General features: G+C 45.7%; 1 protein-coding gene across 1 annotated transcript; it reads left to right on the top strand.

Moving 5' to 3' along the window:
• Positions 1–400: 400 nt before the first annotated feature.
• Positions 401–18,413, top strand: LOC130304039 (uncharacterized). Its single transcript, XM_056551887.1, has 4 exons — positions 401–1,276; positions 15,731–15,864; positions 16,495–16,562; positions 18,297–18,413. Exons 1-4 carry the CDS (start codon positions 624–626, stop codon positions 18,411–18,413), a joined length of 972 nt encoding a protein of 323 aa, XP_056407862.1. The 5' UTR covers positions 401–623.
• Positions 18,414–18,756: the final 343 nt, after the last annotated feature.

The following is an 18,756-nucleotide window of genomic DNA, read 5'->3' as shown; positions in this document are numbered from 1 at the left end:
AGCATTTATTGATATTGGAAATGGAAACTTTCTTGTTTACTTCTGGAAGCTGAAACCCGACTTGACCCAATACGTCTCACAGCAGAAGGTTTGTTACAGTTGTATCCGGCACAGATCTTTCTCTTGCATTGTATCAGTTTAGAGCAGTGTTTTCCAACCAGGGTGCCTCCAGCTGTTGCAAAACTACAACTGCAACAGCTGGAGGCACCCTGGTTGGGAAACAGTCCTCTAGGAATAATGGGTCAAGTTTGAGGTCCCAGAATCAGGGGGTTTGAGTCAGCTGTGTCACTGCTGAGCATTTGTTACAATGTAGCGTGATTATAACACGTTTATATAGATATTATCGCCGTCTTGTCCTTAAAGGGGAAGTAACGTTGTCACCATGTGAGGAATCGTATTTAGTATTGTCCCGCATGCCCGCGGCTTGTACTTGCATCTCTGTGTCCCCATGACAACACCGCCTGTCCTGTGCTTGGTGAGGGCAGATCCGGATTGACCAATCAGATTGAGAAGGCCGCTGCCCATGCAGGCAGAGTTGTCATGGGGACATTTTTTTTAACTTCCTTTTCTTCTTATCTTGTAGGTGTCGGAGAAGAACAGTGATGAAGTGACGGTCGTCCGCCATGTCGGAGGCGTCCTCTCTCTCTGTACATGAATGGCTCCAGAGTATAAAGCTGGACCAGTACGGCGACCTCTTCGAGAAGCACGACTATCGCACGCTGTCGGACGTGCGGCACCTGAGCGACGAGTCTCTGAGCGCCCTCGGGATCTACCTCCCGGGACACCGGAAGCGCATCCTGGCGTCACTGCAGAAGTCGGTATCTCGGGATCAGTCCCCGGAGACCGCCGCGTTCAGACCCATCCCGAAGAAGCGAAACATTCTTCCCAAGTCCGTGTCCGAACAGCAGGCGCCATGTCCCAATCCGGAGCTGTTCCGAAGCATTTCCTCCCCTCCTCCCATCCCTCCGAGAAGCGGCCATGGACCCCCACTCAAGTTCTCCGTCAGCCCCCCCAAATCTGTTTCTCCAGTGTTTGTGCCGGAAGGCGCCACGCAGCCCCCCCGCAGCCCGGCCACGCCAGTGCTCCGCTCTCCATCCTTCCCGTTCATTTATGATGATACAGCATTTATGGAGAGTGATGGAAGCAAAGAGGAGGTCCCACAGGTGGTGGCTCCGCCCCTACCCCAAAAACGCCACAAGATTGAAAACATTAGCATCGCTAGGAGCCGCCCGCCACTGCCGGCCAGACCATTGAAGCCCGCACCTCCACAACCCAGGTATGTGACAGACTTTATGTATAAGCTTCAAAAACAGCTGCCATGCAGTGCTCTGAGAAAGCTGGATGTCACATAACTAGTCTTGCTGTCAGCTGAGAAGTGATACAATTGTATCCAGTCTAGACAATGCTCTGTGAGCTAAACATCCTGGACCCAGACTGATACATTGTATATAGCTAGTCCTGCCCTCAGCTGAGAAGTGATACAATTGTATCCGGTCTAGACAATTGTCACGATGCCGGCTGGCAGGAGGTGGATCCTCTGTGCCAGAGAGGGATTGGCGTGGACCGTGCTAGTGGACCGGTTCTAAGTCACTACTGGTTTTCACCAGAGCCCGCCGCAAAGCGGGATGGTCTTGCAGCGGCGGTAGCAACCAGGTCGTATCCACTAGCAACGGCTCAACCTCTCTGACTGCTGAAGATAGGCGCGGTACAAGGGAGTAGACAGAAGCAAGGTCGGACGTAGCAGAAGGTCAGGGCAGGCAGCAAGGATCGTAGTCAGGGGCAACGGCAGGAGGTCTGGAACACAGGCTAGGAACACACAAGGAAACGCTTTCACTGGCACGATGGCAACAAGATCCGGCAAGGAAGGGAAGGGGAAGTGAGGTTAAATAGGGAAGTGCACAGGTGAATGTACTGATTAAGCCAACTGCGCCAATCAGCGGCGCAGTGGCCCTTTAAATCGTAGAGACCCGGCGCGCGCGCGCCCTAAGGAGCGGGGCCGCGCGCGCCGGGACAGGACCGACGGAGAGCGAGTCAGGTACGGGAGCCGGGGTGCGCATCGCGAGCGGGCGGCACCCGCATCGCGAATCGCATCCCGGCTGGGAGAGGTATCGCAGCGCACCCGGTCAGCAGGTCTGACCGGGGCGCTGCGATTGCGAGGATGTTGCGAGCGCTCCGGGGAGGAGCGGGGACCCGGAGCGCTCGGCGTAACAGTACCCCCCCCCTTGGGTCTCCCCCTCTTCTTAGAGCCTGAGAACCTGAGGACCAGACTTTTATCTAGGATATTGTCCTCAGGTTCCCAGGATCTCTCTTCAGGACCACAACCCTCCCAATCTATCAAAAAAAATCTTTTTCCTCTGACCGTCTTGGAGGCCAGTATCTCCTTAACGGAGAAGATGTCAGAAGAACCGGAAACAGGAGTGGGAGAAACAAGTTTGGGAGAGAAACGGTTGATGATGAGTGGTTTAAGGAGAGAGACATGAAAGGCATTGGGAATACGAAGAGAAGGAGGAAGAAGGAGTTTATAAGAGACAGGATTAATCTGGCACAAGACTTTGAAAGGACCAAGATAGCGTGGTCCCAGTTTGTAACTGGGGACACGGAAGCGGACATATTTAGCGGAGAGCCATACCTTGTCTCCGGGAGCAAAGATGGGGGGAGCTCTTCTTTTCTTATCGGCAAACTTTTTCATGCGAGATGAAGCCTGTAAAAGAGAATTTTGGGTCTCTTTCCATATGGTGGAAAGATCACGAGTCACTTCATCTACAGCGGGCAAACCAGAGGGCAAGGGAGTAGGGAGGGGGGGAAGAGGGTGACGGCCGTACACCACGAAAAATGGGGATTTAGCAGAAGATTCAGAGACTCTGAAGTTGTACGAGAATTCGGCCCAAGGAAGAAGATCTGCCCAGTCATCCTGGCGGGAGGAAACAAAATGCCGTAAATAATCACCCAGGACCTGGTTAATTCTTTCTACTTGCCCATTGGATTGAGGATGATAAGCAGAAGAGAAGTTTAATTTAATCTTGAGTTGTTTACAGAGAGCCCTCCAGAATTTTGACACGAATTGGACGCCTCTATCCGAGACGATCTGCGTGGGCAACCCGTGAAGACGAAAAATGTGTACAAAAAATTGTTTTGCCAACTGAGGCGCTGAAGGAAGACCAGGAAGAGGAATAAAATGTGCCATCTTGGAAAATCGATCAATGACCACCCAAACAACAGTGTTGCCACGGGATGGGGGTAGGTCTGTAATAAAGTCCATACCAATCAGAGACCAAGGCTGTTCGGGGACAGCCAGAGGGTGAAGGAGGCCAGCAGGCTTCTGGCGAGGAGTCTTATCCCGGGCACAGACAGTACAGGCTCGCACAAAATCAACAACATCTGTCTCCAGAGTCGGCCACCAATAGAAACGAGAGATGAGTTGCAAGGACTTTTTGATGCCCGCATGGCCTGCGAGGTGGGAGGAGTGACCCCATTTGAGGATTCCGAGGCGTTGGCGTGGAGAAACAAAGGTCTTCCCTGGAGGAGTTTGTCTGATGGAGGCTGGAGAAGAGGAGATCAGACAGTCAGGAGGAATGATGTGTTGCGGAGAGAGCTCTACTTCCGAGGCATCCGAGGAACGAGAGAGGGCATCGGCCCTAATGTTCTTGTCGGCAGGGCGAAAATGAATTTCAAAGTTAAAACGGGCAAAGAACAACGACCACCTGGCCTGGCGAGGATTCAGCCGTTGGGCAGACTGGAGATAGAAGAGATTCTTGTGATCGGTGTAAATAATAACTGGAAATCTTGATCCCTCCAGCAGATGCCTCCATTCCTCAAGTGCTAATTTAATGGCCAGTAGTTCTCGATCCCCGATGGAGTAGTTCCTCTCCGCCGGAGAGAAGGTCCTAGAAAAAAAAACCACAAGTAACAGCATGCCCGGAGGAATTTTTTTGTAGAAGGACCGCTCCAGCTCCCACTGAGGAGGCATCTACCTCCAATAGGAAGGGTTTAGATGGGTCAGGTCTGGAGAGCACGGGAGCCGAAGAAAAGGCAGACTTGAGCCGTTTAAAGGCGTCTTCCGCTTGGGGAGACCAGGACTTAGGATTGGCATTCTTCTTGGTTAAAGCCACGATAGGAGCCACAATAGTGGAAAAATGAGGAATAAATTGTCTGTAATAATTGGCGAACCCCAAAAAACGTTGGATAGCACGGAGTCCGGAGGGGCGTGGCCAATCTAAGACGGCAGAGAGTTTGTCTGGATCCATTTGTAGTCCCTGGCCAGAGACCAAGTATCCTAGGAAAGGAAGAGATTGACATTCAAACAGACATTTCTCCATCTTGGCATACAGTTGATTGTCACGAAGTCTCTGAAGAACCATGCGGACATGCTGGCGATGTTCTTCTAAGTTGGCAGAAAAAATCAGAATATCGTCCAGATACACAACAACACAGGTATATAAGAGATCACGAAAAATTTCATTAACAAAGTCTTGGAAGACGGCAGGGGCGTTGCACAGGCCAAAGGGCATGACCAGATACTCAAAGTGTCCGTCTCTGGTGTTAAATGCAGTTTTCCATTCGTCCCCCTCCCTGATGCGGATGAGATTATAAGCACCTCTTAAGTCCAGTTTGGTAAAGATGTGGGCACCTTGAAGGCGAGCAAAGAGTTCTGAGATAAGAGGTAGGGGGTAGCGGTTCTTTACCGTGATTTTATTAAGTCCGCGGTAATCAATGCAAGGACGTAGAGAGCCATCTTTTTTGGACACAAAGAAAAATCCAGCTCCGGCAGGAGAGGAGGATTTGCGGATAAACCCCTTTTTTAAATTTTCCTGGATGTATTCAGACATAGCAAGAGTCTCTGGGGCGGACAGAGGATAAATTCTGCCCCGGGGTGGAGTAGTGCCCGGGAGGAGGTCAATAGGACAGTCAAAAGGCCTGTGAGGGGGTAAAGTCTCAGCTTGCTTTTTGCTAAATACGTCAGCATAGTCCATATAGGCCTTAGGGAGACCGGTTACAGGGGGACCCACAGGGTCACGGCAGGGAGTACTGGGAACCGGTTTAAGACAGTCCTTGAAACAAGAAGTACCCCAGCTCTTGATCTCTCCTGTGGACCAATCAAGGGTTGGGGAATGGCGTTGAAGCCACGGAAGTCCAAGGAGAATTTCGGAAGTGCAATTGGAGAGGACCAAAAACTCAATTTTTTCGTGATGAGGTCCGATGCACATTAGGAGGGGTTCCGTGCGGTAACGCACGGTACAGTCCAATCTTTCATTGTTAACACAATTGATGTAGAGAGGTCTGGCGAGACTGGTCACTGGGATGTTGAACCTGTTGATGAGAGAGGCCAAAATAAAATTTCCTGCAGATCCGGAATCCAAGAAGGCCATAGCAGAGAAGGAGAAGGTAGAGGAAGATATCCGCACAGGCACAGTAAGACGTGGAGAAGCAGAGTTGACATCAAGAACTGTGTCACCTTTGTGCGGAGTCAGCGTACGTCTTTCCAGGCGGGGAGGACGGATAGGACAATCCTTCAGGAAGTGTTCGGTACCGGCACAGTACAGGCAGAGATTCTCCATGCGGCGTCGTGTCCTCTCTTGAGGTGTCAGGCGAGACCGGTCAACTTGCATAGCCTCCATGGCGGGAGGCACAGGAACGGATTGCAGAGGACCAGAGGAGAGAGGAGCCGGGGAGAAAAAACGCCTCGTGCGAACAAAGTCCATATCCTGGCGGAGCTCCTGACGCCTTTCGGAAAAACGCATGTCAATGCGAGTGGCAAGATGAATGAGTTCATGTAGGTTAGCAGGAATTTCTCGTGCGGCCAGAACATCTTTAATGTTGCTGGATAGGCCTTTTTTAAAGGTCGCACAGAGGGCCTCATTATTCCAGGATAATTCGGAAGCAAGAGTACGGAATTGGATGGCGTACTCGCCAACGGAAGAATTACCCTGGACCAGGTTCAGCAGGGCAGTCTCAGCAGAAGAGGCTCGGGCAGGTTCCTCAAAGACACTTCGAATTTCCGAGAAGAAGGAGTGTATAGAGGCAGTGACGGGGTCATTGCGGTCCCAGAGCGGTGTGGCCCATGACAGAGCTTTTCCAGACAGAAGGCTGACTACGAAAGCCACCTTAGACCTTTCAGTAGGAAACTGGTCCGACATCATCTCCAAGTGCAGGGAACATTGAGAAAGAAAGCCACGGCAAAACTTAGAGTTCCCATTAAATTTATCCGGCAAGGATAGTCGTAGGCCTGAAGCGGCCACTCGCTGCGGAGGAGGTGCAGGAGCTGGCGGAGGAGATGATTGCTGAAGCTGTGGTAGTAGCTGCTGTAGCATCACGGTCAGTTGAGACAGCTGGTGGCCTTGTTGCGCTATCTGTTGCGACTGCTGGGCGACCACCGTGGTGAGGTCGGCGACAACTGGCAGAGGAACTTCAGCGGGATCCATGGCCGGATCTACTGTCACGATTCGGCTGGCTGGAGGTGGATCCTCTGTGCCAGAGAGGGATTGGCGTGGACCGTGCTAGTGGACCGGTTCTAAGTTGCTACTGGTATTCACCAGAGCCCGCCGCAAAGCGGGATGGTCTTGCAGCGGCGGTAGCAACCAGGTCGTATCCACCAGCAACGGCTCAACCTCTCTGACTGCTGAAGATAGGCGCGGTACAAGGGAGTAGACAAGAGCAAGGTCGGACGTAGCAGAAGGTCGGGGCAGGCAGCAAGGATCGTAGTCAGGGGCAACGGCAGGAGGTCAGGAACACAGGCTAGGAACACACTGGGAAAATAGAGGTTAAATAGGGAAGTGCACAGGTGAATGAACTGATTAAGCCAACTGCGCCAATCAGCGGCGCAGTGGCCCTTTAAATCGTAGAGACCCGGCGCGCGCGCGCCCTAAGGAGCGGGGCCGCGCGCGCCGGATTCAGGACCGACGGAGAGCGAGTCAGGTACGGGAGCCGGGGTGCGCATCGCGAGCGGGCGCCACCCGCATCGCGAATCGCATCCCGGCTGGGAGAGGTATCGCAGCGCACCCGGTCAGCAGGTCTGACCGGGGCGCTGCGATTGCGAGGATGTTGCGAGCGCTCCGGGGAGGAGCGGGGACCCGGAGCGCTCGGCGTAACAACAATGCTCTGTGAGCTAAACATCCTGGACCCCAGACTGATACATTGTACATAGCTAGTCCTGCCCTCAGCTGATAAATGATACAATTGTATCCAGTCTAGACAATGCTCTGTGAGCTAAACATCCTGGTCTCCAGACTGATACATTGTACATAGCTCGTCCTGCTCTCAGCTGTATCCAGTATAGACAATGCTCTGTGAGCTAAACATCCTGGACTCCAGACTGATACATTGTACATAGCTCGTCCTGCTCTCAGCTTAGAAGTGATACAATTGTATCCAGTCTAGACAATGCTCTGTGAGCTAAACATCCCGGACTCCAGACTGATACATTGTACATAGCTAGTCCTGCCCTCAGCTGAGAAGTAATACAATTATATCCGGTCTAGACAATGCTCTGTGAGCTAAACATCCTGGACTCCAGACTGATACATTGTACATAGCTAGTCCTGCTACCAGCTGAGGAGTGATACAATTGTATCCAGTCTAGACAATGCTCTGTGAGCTAAACATCCTGGACCCCAGACTGATACATTGTACATAGCTAGTCCTGCTCTCAGCTGAGAAGTGATACAATTGTATCCAGTCTAGACAATGCTCTGTGAGCTAAACATCCTGGACTCCAGACTGATACATTGTACATAGCTAGTCCTGCTACCAGCTGAGAAGTGATACAATTGTATCCAGTCTAGACAATGCTCTGTGAGCTAAACACCCTGGACTCCAGACTGATACATTGTATATAGCTAGTCCTGCCCTCAGCTGATAAATGATACAATTGTATCCAGCCTAGACAATGCTCTGTGAGCTAAACATCCTGGTCTCCAGACTGATACATTGTACATAGCTAGTCCTGCTCTCAGCTGAGAAGATACAATTGTATACAGTCTAGACAATGCTTTGTGAGCTAAACATCCTGGACTTCAGACTGATACATTGTACATAGCTCGTCCTGCTCTCAGCTGAGAAGTGATACAATTGTATCCAGTCTAGACAATGCTCTGTGAGCTAAACATCCTGGACTTCAGACTGATACATTGTACATAGCTCGTCCTGCTCTCAGCTGAGAAGTGATACAATTGTATCCAGTCTAGACAATGCTCTGTGAGCTAAACATCCTGGACCCCAGACTGATACATTGTACATAGCTCGTCCTGCCCTCAGCTGAGAAGTGATACAATTGTATCCAGTCTAGACAATGCTCTGTGAGCTAAAAATCCTGGACTCCAGACTGATACATTGTATATAGCTAGTCCTGCCCTCAGCTGATAAATGATACAATTGTATCCAGCCTAGACAATGCTCTGTGAGCTAAACATCCTGGTCTCCAGACTGATACATTGTACATAGCTAGTCCTGCTCTCAGCTGAGAAGATACAATTGTATACAGTCTAGACAATGCTTTGTGAGCTAAACATCCTGGACCCCAGACTGATACATTGTACATAGCTCGTCCTGCTCTCAGCTGAGAAGTGATACAATAGTATCCAGTCTAGACAATGCTCTGTGAGCTAAACATCCTGGACTTCAGACTGATACATTGTATATAGCTAGTCCTGCCCTCAGCTGATAAATGATACAATTGTATCCAGCCTAGACAATGCTCTGTGAGCTAAACATCCTGGTCTCCAGACTGATACATTGTACATAGCTCGTCCTGCCCTCAGCTGAGAAGTGATACAATTGTATCCAGTCTAGACAATGCTCTGTGAGCTAAACACCCTGGACTCCAGACTGATACATTGTATATAGCTAGTCCTGCCCTCAGCTGATAAATGATACAATTGTATCCAGCCTAGACAATGCTCTGTGAGCTAAACATCCTGGTCTCCAGACTGATACATTGTACATAGCTAGTCCTGCTCTCAGCTGAGAAGATACAATTGTATACAGTCTAGACAATGCTTTGTGAGCTAAACATCCTGGACCCCAGACTGATACATTGTACATAGCTCGTCCTGCTCTCAGCTGAGAAGTGATACAATAGTATCCAGTCTAGACAATGCTCTGTGAGCTAAACATCCTGGACTTCAGACTGATACATTGTACATAGCTCGTCCTGCTCTCAGCTGAGAAGTGATACAATTGTATCCAGTCTAGACAATGCTCTGTGAGCTAAACATCCTGGACCCCAGACTGATACATTGTACATAGCTCGTCCTGCCCTCAGCTGAGAAGTGATACAATTGTATCCAGTCTAGACAATGCTCTGTGAGCTAAACAGCATTACCTCTACACTGATACGTTTTACATAGCTAGTCCTGCTCTCAGCTGTCGGGCATGCTGGGAGTTGTAGTTTGGTGGTCTGGGGGTCCTGATAACACGGCCTGTTGTACAGTAGATTAGCGTTGTTACTTGTTTGCACAGTAGGAAGTGGCGGCTGATGTAACCTTCACACTTTGCACAATCCCTCGCACGCTCAGCTGCTCACATGTCACGGACACTGCGCTGTCTGTAAATAGAAACTATATTCTCTTTATTGACCCAGAGACAGAAATTACATAGGGATCATATACTCTCAGCTGAGGTTTTGTTACAGTTGCATCCTCTTTCACACATACAGCTGGGATAATACTGTCTATAAGTATATGAAGTGTATCCTGAAGATAACTCTCTGAGTACAGATAATGTATAGATGTGACCTGCAGTCCTATGTAACACCAGATACACAGTGATAACTCTCTGAGTACAGATAATGTAGTAGATGTGACCTGCAGTCCTATGTAACACCACAGATAACACAGTGATAACTCTCTGAGTACAGATAATGTATAGATGTGACCTGCAGTCCTATGTAACACCACAGATAACAGTGATAACTCTCTGAGTACAGATAATGTATAGATGTGACCTGCAGTCCTATGTAACACCACAGATAACAGTGATAACTCTCTGAGTACAGATAATGTAGTAGATGTGACCTGCAGTCCTATGTAACACCACAGATAACACAGTGATAACTCTCTGAGTACAGATAATGTAGTAGATGTGACCTGCAGTCCTATGTAACACCACAGATAACACAGTGATAACTCTCTGAGTACAGATAATGTATAGATGTGACCTGCAGTCCTATGTAACACCACAGATAACACAGTGATAACTCTCTGAGTACAGATAATGTATAGATGTGACCTGCAGTCCTATGTAACACCACAGATAACACAGTGATAACTCTCTGAGTACAGATAATGTATAGATGTGACCTGCAGTCCTATGTAACACCACAGATAACACAGTGATAACTCTCTGAGTACAGATAATGTATAGACGTGACCTGCAGTCCTATGTAACACCACAGATAACACAGTGATAACTCTCTGAGTACAGATAATGTATAGATGTGACCTGCAGTCCTATGTAACACCACAGATAACACAGTGATAACTCTCTGAGTACAGATAATGTATAGATGTGACCTGCAGTCCTATGTAACACCACAGATAACACAGTGATAACTCTCTGAGTACAGATAATGAATAGATGTGACCTGCAGTCCTATGTAACACCACAGATAACACAGTGATAACTCTCTGAGTACAGATAATGTATAGATGTGACCTGCAGTCCTATGTAACACCACAGATAACACAGTGATAACTCTCTGAGTACAGATAATGAATAGATGTGACCTGCAGTCCTATGTAACACCACAGATAACACAGTGATAACTCTCTGAGTACAGATAATGTAGTAGATGTGACCTGCAGTCCTATGTAACACCACAGATAACACAGTGATAACTCTCTGAGTACAGATAATGTATAGATGTGACCTGCAGTCCTATGTAACACCACAGATAACACAGTGATAACTCTCTGAGTACAGATAATGTATAGATGTCACCTGCAGTCCTATGTAACACCACAGATAACAGTGATAACTCTCTGAGTACAGATAATGTATAGATGTGACCTGCAGTCCTATGTAACACCACAGATAACACAGTGATAACTCTCTGAGTACAGATAATGTATAGATGTGACCTGCAGTCCTATGTAACACCACAGATAACAGTGATAACTCTCTGAGTACAGATAATGTATAGATGTGACCTGCAGTCCTATGTAACACCACAGATAACACAGTGATAACTCTCTGAGTACAGATAATGTATAGATGTGACCTGCAGTCCTATGTAACACCACAGATAACAGTGATAACTCTCTGAGTACATATAATGTATAGATGTGACCTGCAGTCCTATGTAACACCACAGATAACACAGTGATAACTCTCTGAGTACAGATAATGTAGTAGATGTGACCTGCAGTCCTATGTAACACCACAGATAACAGTGATAACTCTCTGAGTACAGATAATGTATAGATGTGACCTGCAGTCCTATGTAACACCACAGATAACAGTGATAACTCTCTGAGTAAAGATAATGTATAAATGTGACCTGCAGTCCTATGTAACACCACAGATAACACAGTGATAACTCTCTGAGTACAGATAATGTATAGATGTGACCTGCAGTCCTATGTAACACCACAGATAACAGTGATAACTCTCTGAGTACAGATAATGTATAGATGTGACCTGCAGTCCTATGTAACACCACAGATAACACAGTGATAACTCTCTGAGTACAGATAATGTAGTAGATGTGACCTGCAGTCCTATGTAACACCACAGATAACACAGTGATAACTCTCTGAGTACAGATAATGTATAGATGTGACCTGCAGTCCTATGTAACACCACAGATAACAGTGATAACTCTCTGAGTACAGATAATGTAGTAGATGTTACCTGCAGTCCTATGTAACACCACAGATAACAGAGATAACTCTGAGTACAGATAATGTATAGATGTGACCTGCAGTCCTATGTAACACCACAGATAACACAGTGATATCTCTCTGAGTACAGATAATATATAGACGTGACCTGCAGTCCTATGTAACACCACAGATAACACAGTGATAACTCTCTGAGTACAGATAATGTATAGATGTGACCTGCAGTCCTATGTAACACCACAGATAACACAGTGATAACTCTCTGAGTACAGATAATGAATAGATGTGACCTGCAGTCCTATGTAACACCACAGATAACACAGTGATAACTCTCTGAGTACAGATAATGTAGTAGATGTGACCTGCAGTCCTATGTAACACCACAGATAACACAGTGATAACTCTCTGAGTACAGATAATGTATAGATGTGACCTGCAGTCCTATGTAACACCACAGATAACACAGTGATAACTCTCTGAGTACAGATAATGTATAGATGTCACCTGCAGTCCTATGTAACACCACAGATAACAGTGATAACTCTCTGAGTACAGATAATGTATAGATGTGACCTGCAGTCCTATGTAACACCACAGATAACAGTGATAACTCTCTGAGTACAGATAATGTATAGATGTGTCCTGCAGTCCTATGTAACACTACAGATAACAGTGATAACTCTCTGAGTACAGATAATGTATAGATGTGACCTGCAGTCCTATGTAACACTACAGATAACAGTGATAACTCTCTGAGTACAGATAATGTATAGATGTGACCTGCAGTCCTATGTAACACCACAGATAACACAGTGATAACTCTCTGAGTACAGATAATGTATAGATGTGACCTGCAGTCCTATGTAACACCACAGATAACAGTGATAACTCTCTGAGTACAGATAATGTATAGATGTGACCTGCAGTCCTATGTAACACCACAGATAACACAGTGATAACTCTCTGAGTACAGATAATGTATAGATGTGACCTGCAGTCCTATGTAACACCACAGATAATACAGTGATAACTCTCTGAGTACAGATAATGTATAGATGTGACCTGCAGTCCTATGTAACACCACAGATAACACAATGATAACTCTCTGAGTACAGATAATGTTTAGATGTGACCTGCAGTCCTATGTAACACCACAGATAACACAGTGATAACTCTCTGAGTATAGATAATGTATAGATGTGACCTGCAGTCCTATGTAACACCACAGATAACACAGTGATAACTCTCTGAGTACAGATAATGTAGTAGATGTGACCTGCAGTCCTATGTAACACCACAGATAACAGTGATAACTCTCTGAGTACAGATAATGTATAGATGTGACCTGCAGTCCTATGTAACACCACAGATAACACAGTGATAACTCTCTGAGTACAGATAATGTAGTAGATGTGACCTGCAGTCCTATGTAACACCACAGATAACACAGTGATAACTCTCTGAGTACAGATAATGTATAGATGTGACCTGCAGTCCTATGTAACACCACAGATAACACAGTGATAACTCTCTGAGTACAGATAATGTAGTAGATGTGACCTGCAGTCCTATGTAACACCACAGATAACACAGTGATAACTCTCTGAGTACAGATAATGTATAGATGTGACCTGCAGTCCTATGTAACACCACAGATAACACAGTGATAACTCTCTGAGTACAGATAATGTAGTAGATGTGACCTGCAGTCCTATGTAACACCACAGATAACAGTGATAACTCTCTGAGTACAGATAATGTAGTAGATGTGACCTGCAGTCCTATGTAACACCACAGATAACACAGTGATAACTCTCTGAGTACAGATAATGTATATATGTCACCTGCAGTCCTATGTAACACCACAGATAACAGTGTTACTCTCTGAGTACAGATAATGTATAGATGTCACCTGCAGTCCTATGTAACACCACAGATAACACAGTGATAACTCTCTGAGTACAGATAATGTATAGATGTGACCTGCAGTCCTATGTAACACCACAGATAACACAGTGATAACTCCCTGAGTACAGATAATGTATAGATGTCACCTGCAGTCCTATGTAACACCACAGATAACACAGTGATATCGCTCTGAGTACAGATAATGTATAGATGTGACCTGCAGTCCTATGTAACACCACAGATAACACATTGACAACTCTCTGAGTACAGATAATGTAGTAGATGTGACCTGCAGTCCTATGTAACACCACAGATAACACAGTGATTACTCTCTGAGTACAGATAATGTATAGATGTGACCTGCAGTCCTATGTAACACCACAGATAACAGTGATAACTCTCTGAGTACAGATAATGTATAGATGTGTCCTGCAGTCCTATGTAACACCACAGATAACAGTGATAACTCTCTGAGTACAGATAATGTATAGATGTGACCTGCAGTCCTATGTAACACCACAGATAACACAGTGATTACTCTCTGAGTACAGATAATGTATAGATGTGACCTGCAGTCCTATGTAACACTACAGATAACAGTGATAACTCTCTGAGTACAGATAATGTATAGATGTGACCTGCAGTCCTATGTAACACTACAGATAACAGTGATAACTCTCTGAGTACAGATAATGTATAGATGTGACCTGCAGTCCTATGTAACACCACAGATAACACAGTGATAACTCTCTGAGTACAGATAATGTATAGATGTGACCTGCAGTCCTATGTAACACCACAGATAACAGTGATAACTCTCTGAGTACAGATAATGTATAGATGTGACCTGCAGTCCTATGTAACACCACAGATAACACAGTGATAACTCTCTGAGTACAGATAATGTATAGATGTGACCTGCAGTCCTATGTAACACCACAGATAATACAGTGATAACTCTCTGAGTACAGATAATGTATAGATGTGACCTGCAGTCCTATGTAACACCACAGATAACACAATGATAACTCTCTGAGTACAGATAATGTTTAGATGTGACCTGCAGTCCTATGTAACACCACAGATAACACAGTGATAACTCTCTGAGTATAGATAATGTAGTAGATGTGACCTGCAGTCCTATGTAACACCACAGATAACAGTGATAACTCTCTGAGTACAGATAATGTATAGATGTGACCTGCAGTCCTATGTAACACCACAGATAACAGTGATAACTCTCTGAGTACAGATAATGTAGTAGATGTGACCTGCAGTCCTATGTAACACCACAGATAACAGTGATAACTCTCTGAGTACAGATAATGTAGTAGATGTGACCTGCAGTCCTATGTAACACCACAGATAACACAGTGATAACTCTCTGAGTATAGATAATGTAGTAGATGTGACCTGCAGTCCTATGTAACACCACAGATAACAGTGATAACTCTCTGAGTACAGATAATGTATAGATGTGACCTGCAGTCCTATGTAACACCACAGATAACAGTGATAACTCTCTGAGTACAGATAATGTATAGATGTGACCTGCAGTCCTATGTAACACCACAGATAACAGTGATAACTCTCTGAGTACAGATAATGTATAGATGTGACCTGCAGTCCTATGTAACACCACAGATAACAGTGATAACTCTCTGAGTACAGATAATGTATAGATGTGACCTGCAGTCCTATGTAACACCACAGATAACAGTGATAACTCTCTGAGTACAGATAATGTATAGATGTGACCTGCAGTCCTATGTAACACCACAGATAACACAGTGATAACTCTCTGAGTACAGATAATGTATAGATGTGACCTGCAGTCCTATATAACACCACAGATAACACAGTGATAACTCTCTGAGTACAGATAATGTAGTAGATGTGACCTGCAGTCCTATGTAACAGTGTAGGTCCTGATGATGTCACTGTACAGTTTCCTATCCCTGTCACTAATCCTTGTTGTTCCTCCTCAGCTCTTCTCCCTTATTGGACGATCCCAGAGTTGAGGAGGATCCCGTCTTCCCGGTGATCTCCCTCCCGGTGCCGCCCCCCCGAGTGTTTCCCAGGGATCCGTCTGTATCGCCAGTCCAGGCACCGCCGCGCAGCAGTAAGTAAAGTTCGGGCATGATGGGAGTTGTAGTTTTCCAACAGCTGGAGGCACCCTGGTTGGGAAACACTGCTGTAGAATGATCTGCAACTCCAATCATCTCCTCACCAGGTTTGTTTGCTGTCAGTGACTTGGACTATATATATATATATATATATATATATATATATATATATATATACATACAGCCAACGGCTGTCCGGGCATGCTGGGCGTTGTAGTTTTGCAACAGCTGGAGGCACCCTTTTTGGGAAACACTCCTCTAGGAATAATGGGTCAAGTTTGAGGTCCCAGAATCAGGGGGTTTGAGTCAGCTGTGTCACTGCTGAGCATTTGTTACAATGTAGCGTGATTATAACACGTTTATATAGATATTATCGCCGTCTTGTCCTTAAAGGGGAAGTAACGTTGTCACCATGTGAGGAATCGTATTAAGTATTGTCCCGCATGGCCGCGGCTTGTACTTGCATCCCTGTGTCCCCATGACAACACCGTCTTCGGCGGTCCGGGCATGCTGGGAGTTGTAGTTTTGCAACAGCTGGAGGCTCCGTGGTTGGGAAACAATGTTCTACAGTGATACAACGTTACGTTCCAGGATCTCACTGTCGTTCTCTTGTATGTTTCTTGCAGTTATCATCCCTCAGAAGCCGGAGATACGAGAACCCAACCCAGGAAACATCTACGAGCTGAGCCGCGATGTAAGCGTCCTGATAACATATACAGTATATATATATATATATATATATATATATATATATACAGGGGTCAAGTCCTGCAGGAACGTGTGGGAACTGAGTTTCTGCACTATTTCCAGAGTAGGAGCACCATTCCTATTAGCAGGACCAGCTCTTGAGTGGAAATCATGTTCTTTCACCTTTTTTTTCCCAGGACTTCACCCATATATATATATATATATATATATATATATATATATATATATATATATATATATATATATATATATATATATGTAGTGGGAAAGATTTTCTGATGAAACATTAAAGGGGTACTCTGGTAGAAAACTTTTTATTTTTTATTTTTCATTAAATAGATTTGTAAATTACTTCTATAAAAAAAAAAAAAAATCTTAATCCTTCCAGTACTTTTTAGCAGCTGTTTTCTACAGAGGAAATTCTTTTCTTTTTGAATTTCTTTTTTTGTCTTGTCCACAGTGCTCTCTGCTGACACCTCTGTCCATATCAGGAACTGTCCAGAGCAGGAGAAAATCCCCATAGCAAACCTAATCCGTTCCTGACATGGACAGAGGTGTCAGCAGAGAGCACTGTGGACGAGACAAAAAAAGAAATTCAAAAAGAAAAGAATTTCCTCTGTGGAAAACAGCTGCTAAAAAGTACTGGAAGGATTAAGATTTTTTTTTTTAATAGAAGTGATTTACAAATCTGTTTAACTTTCTGGCACCAGTTCATTTATAAAAAAAAAAAAAAAAAGTTTTCCACCGGAGTACCCCTTTAATAATCCTTGTGGTCGAGCGCCGGAGTCATGTGATGCGCCTTCTTCAGACGTCCTGCCATGTCGCTCTGTCACGATATATCTTCCCTCTGACGTGTGGACTGACATAATCATCATTGAGTAACATTTCGGTATCCACTTCTTTCGATCGATTTGTAAATCACCGTACTCCAGTGTTGAGCACGAATATTCGTAATGCGAATATTTATCGCAAATATCGACACTTCGCCATTTCGCGAATATTTAGAAAAAAGTGCTAGGTATTCGTAATGAGGAATATTCATTTTTTTTTTTCACATGCAAATTTTTTATGCTAATTTTATGCTAATTTTTCCTGCAAACCTCTGTCCGGGCATGCTGGGAGTTGAAGTTTTGCAACATCTGGAGGGCCACAGTTTGAGACCACTGTTGTAGTAGTTTTGCCTTGTTGTGAGGTTGAGTGCGAGGGCGGTGTTAACCCCGTATAGTCGCGCTCACGTCACGTCCCTTCTGGTGTGAATGAGGCAGAATAATGACAAGTTCTGTCACCTTCTAATACATTTGGGGTTTCATTTCCTTGTCATGAGAATCACACGGAAATGAAACAAGGTCTATTAGAAAGTCTCAGTTATGGGAGTCTCCCGGGGAGATAACGGGGCCTTTCTTACAGTGTAGGTGGTGGGATCGGGCCGCCGGGTAGTCTTTAGGGGGGAGATTTATCAAAACCTGTGCAGAGGAAGAGTGGTGCAGTTGCCCATAGCAACCAATCAGATTGCTTCTTTCATTTTCCACAGGCCTCTAAAGAGGCCTGTGGAAAATGAAAGAAGCAATCTGATTGGTTGCTATGGGCAACTGCACCACTCTTCCTCTGCACAGGTTTTGATAAATCTCCCCCCTAGGTTAGTGTCCCTTTAAATGATGTCCCCGCTGATTATGATGAGGAAACCTCCCTGATCTGCGCTGTCAATCTCGTTCCCTCACAGATCAATGGAATTGTTCTCAGCGGGTTTCGGCAGCTGAACGTTAACTCAGGGACCGATGATGACGACAACATGGCGGAGGACGGCTCTGCGGACTACGAAGACATTCAGACTGTGTAAGTTTATGCTTCAGCTGCCCCTGCATGGGGTTCATATAAGGCTGAGGAGATCATATAGGGCTGGAAATGATATAAGGCTGGAGAGTCTAATAAGGGTGGGGGATCCTATATGACTGGGGGATCCTATAATTCTGGGGGGTGCTATAGATATGGCTAGGGGGATCCTATAATTCTGGGGGGTGCTATAAGGCTTGAGGATCCTATAAGGCTGGGGGTGCTATAGATATGGCTAGGGGGATCCTATAATTCTGGGGCGTGCTATAGGGCTTGATGATCCTATAAGGCTGGGGGTGCTATAGATATGGCTAGGGGGATCCTATAAGGCTGGGGAATCCTATAATGCT

This window comes from Hyla sarda, unplaced genomic scaffold (assembly GCF_029499605.1).
Source record: "Hyla sarda isolate aHylSar1 unplaced genomic scaffold, aHylSar1.hap1 scaffold_1258, whole genome shotgun sequence".
In the NCBI taxonomy this organism is placed as follows: Eukaryota; Metazoa; Chordata; class Amphibia; order Anura; family Hylidae; genus Hyla; species Hyla sarda.
The sequence above is the reverse complement of the archived record's forward strand: the minus strand, read 5'-3'. Positions and strand labels throughout refer to the sequence as shown.

Bases quoted from the DNA above. Each gene is read 5' to 3' on its own strand.
- LOC130304039 (XM_056551887.1), top strand. From the start codon at position 624: ATGTCGGAGGCGTCCTCTCTCTCTGTACATGAATGGCTCCAGAGTATA. The intron at 15,865-16,494 runs GTAAGTAAAGTT...TGTTTCTTGCAG, and splicing joins CCAGGCACCGCCGCGCAGCA to TTATCATCCCTCAGAAGCCG. The intron at 16,563-18,296 runs GTAAGCGTCCTG...GTTCCCTCACAG, and splicing joins TCTACGAGCTGAGCCGCGAT to ATCAATGGAATTGTTCTCAG.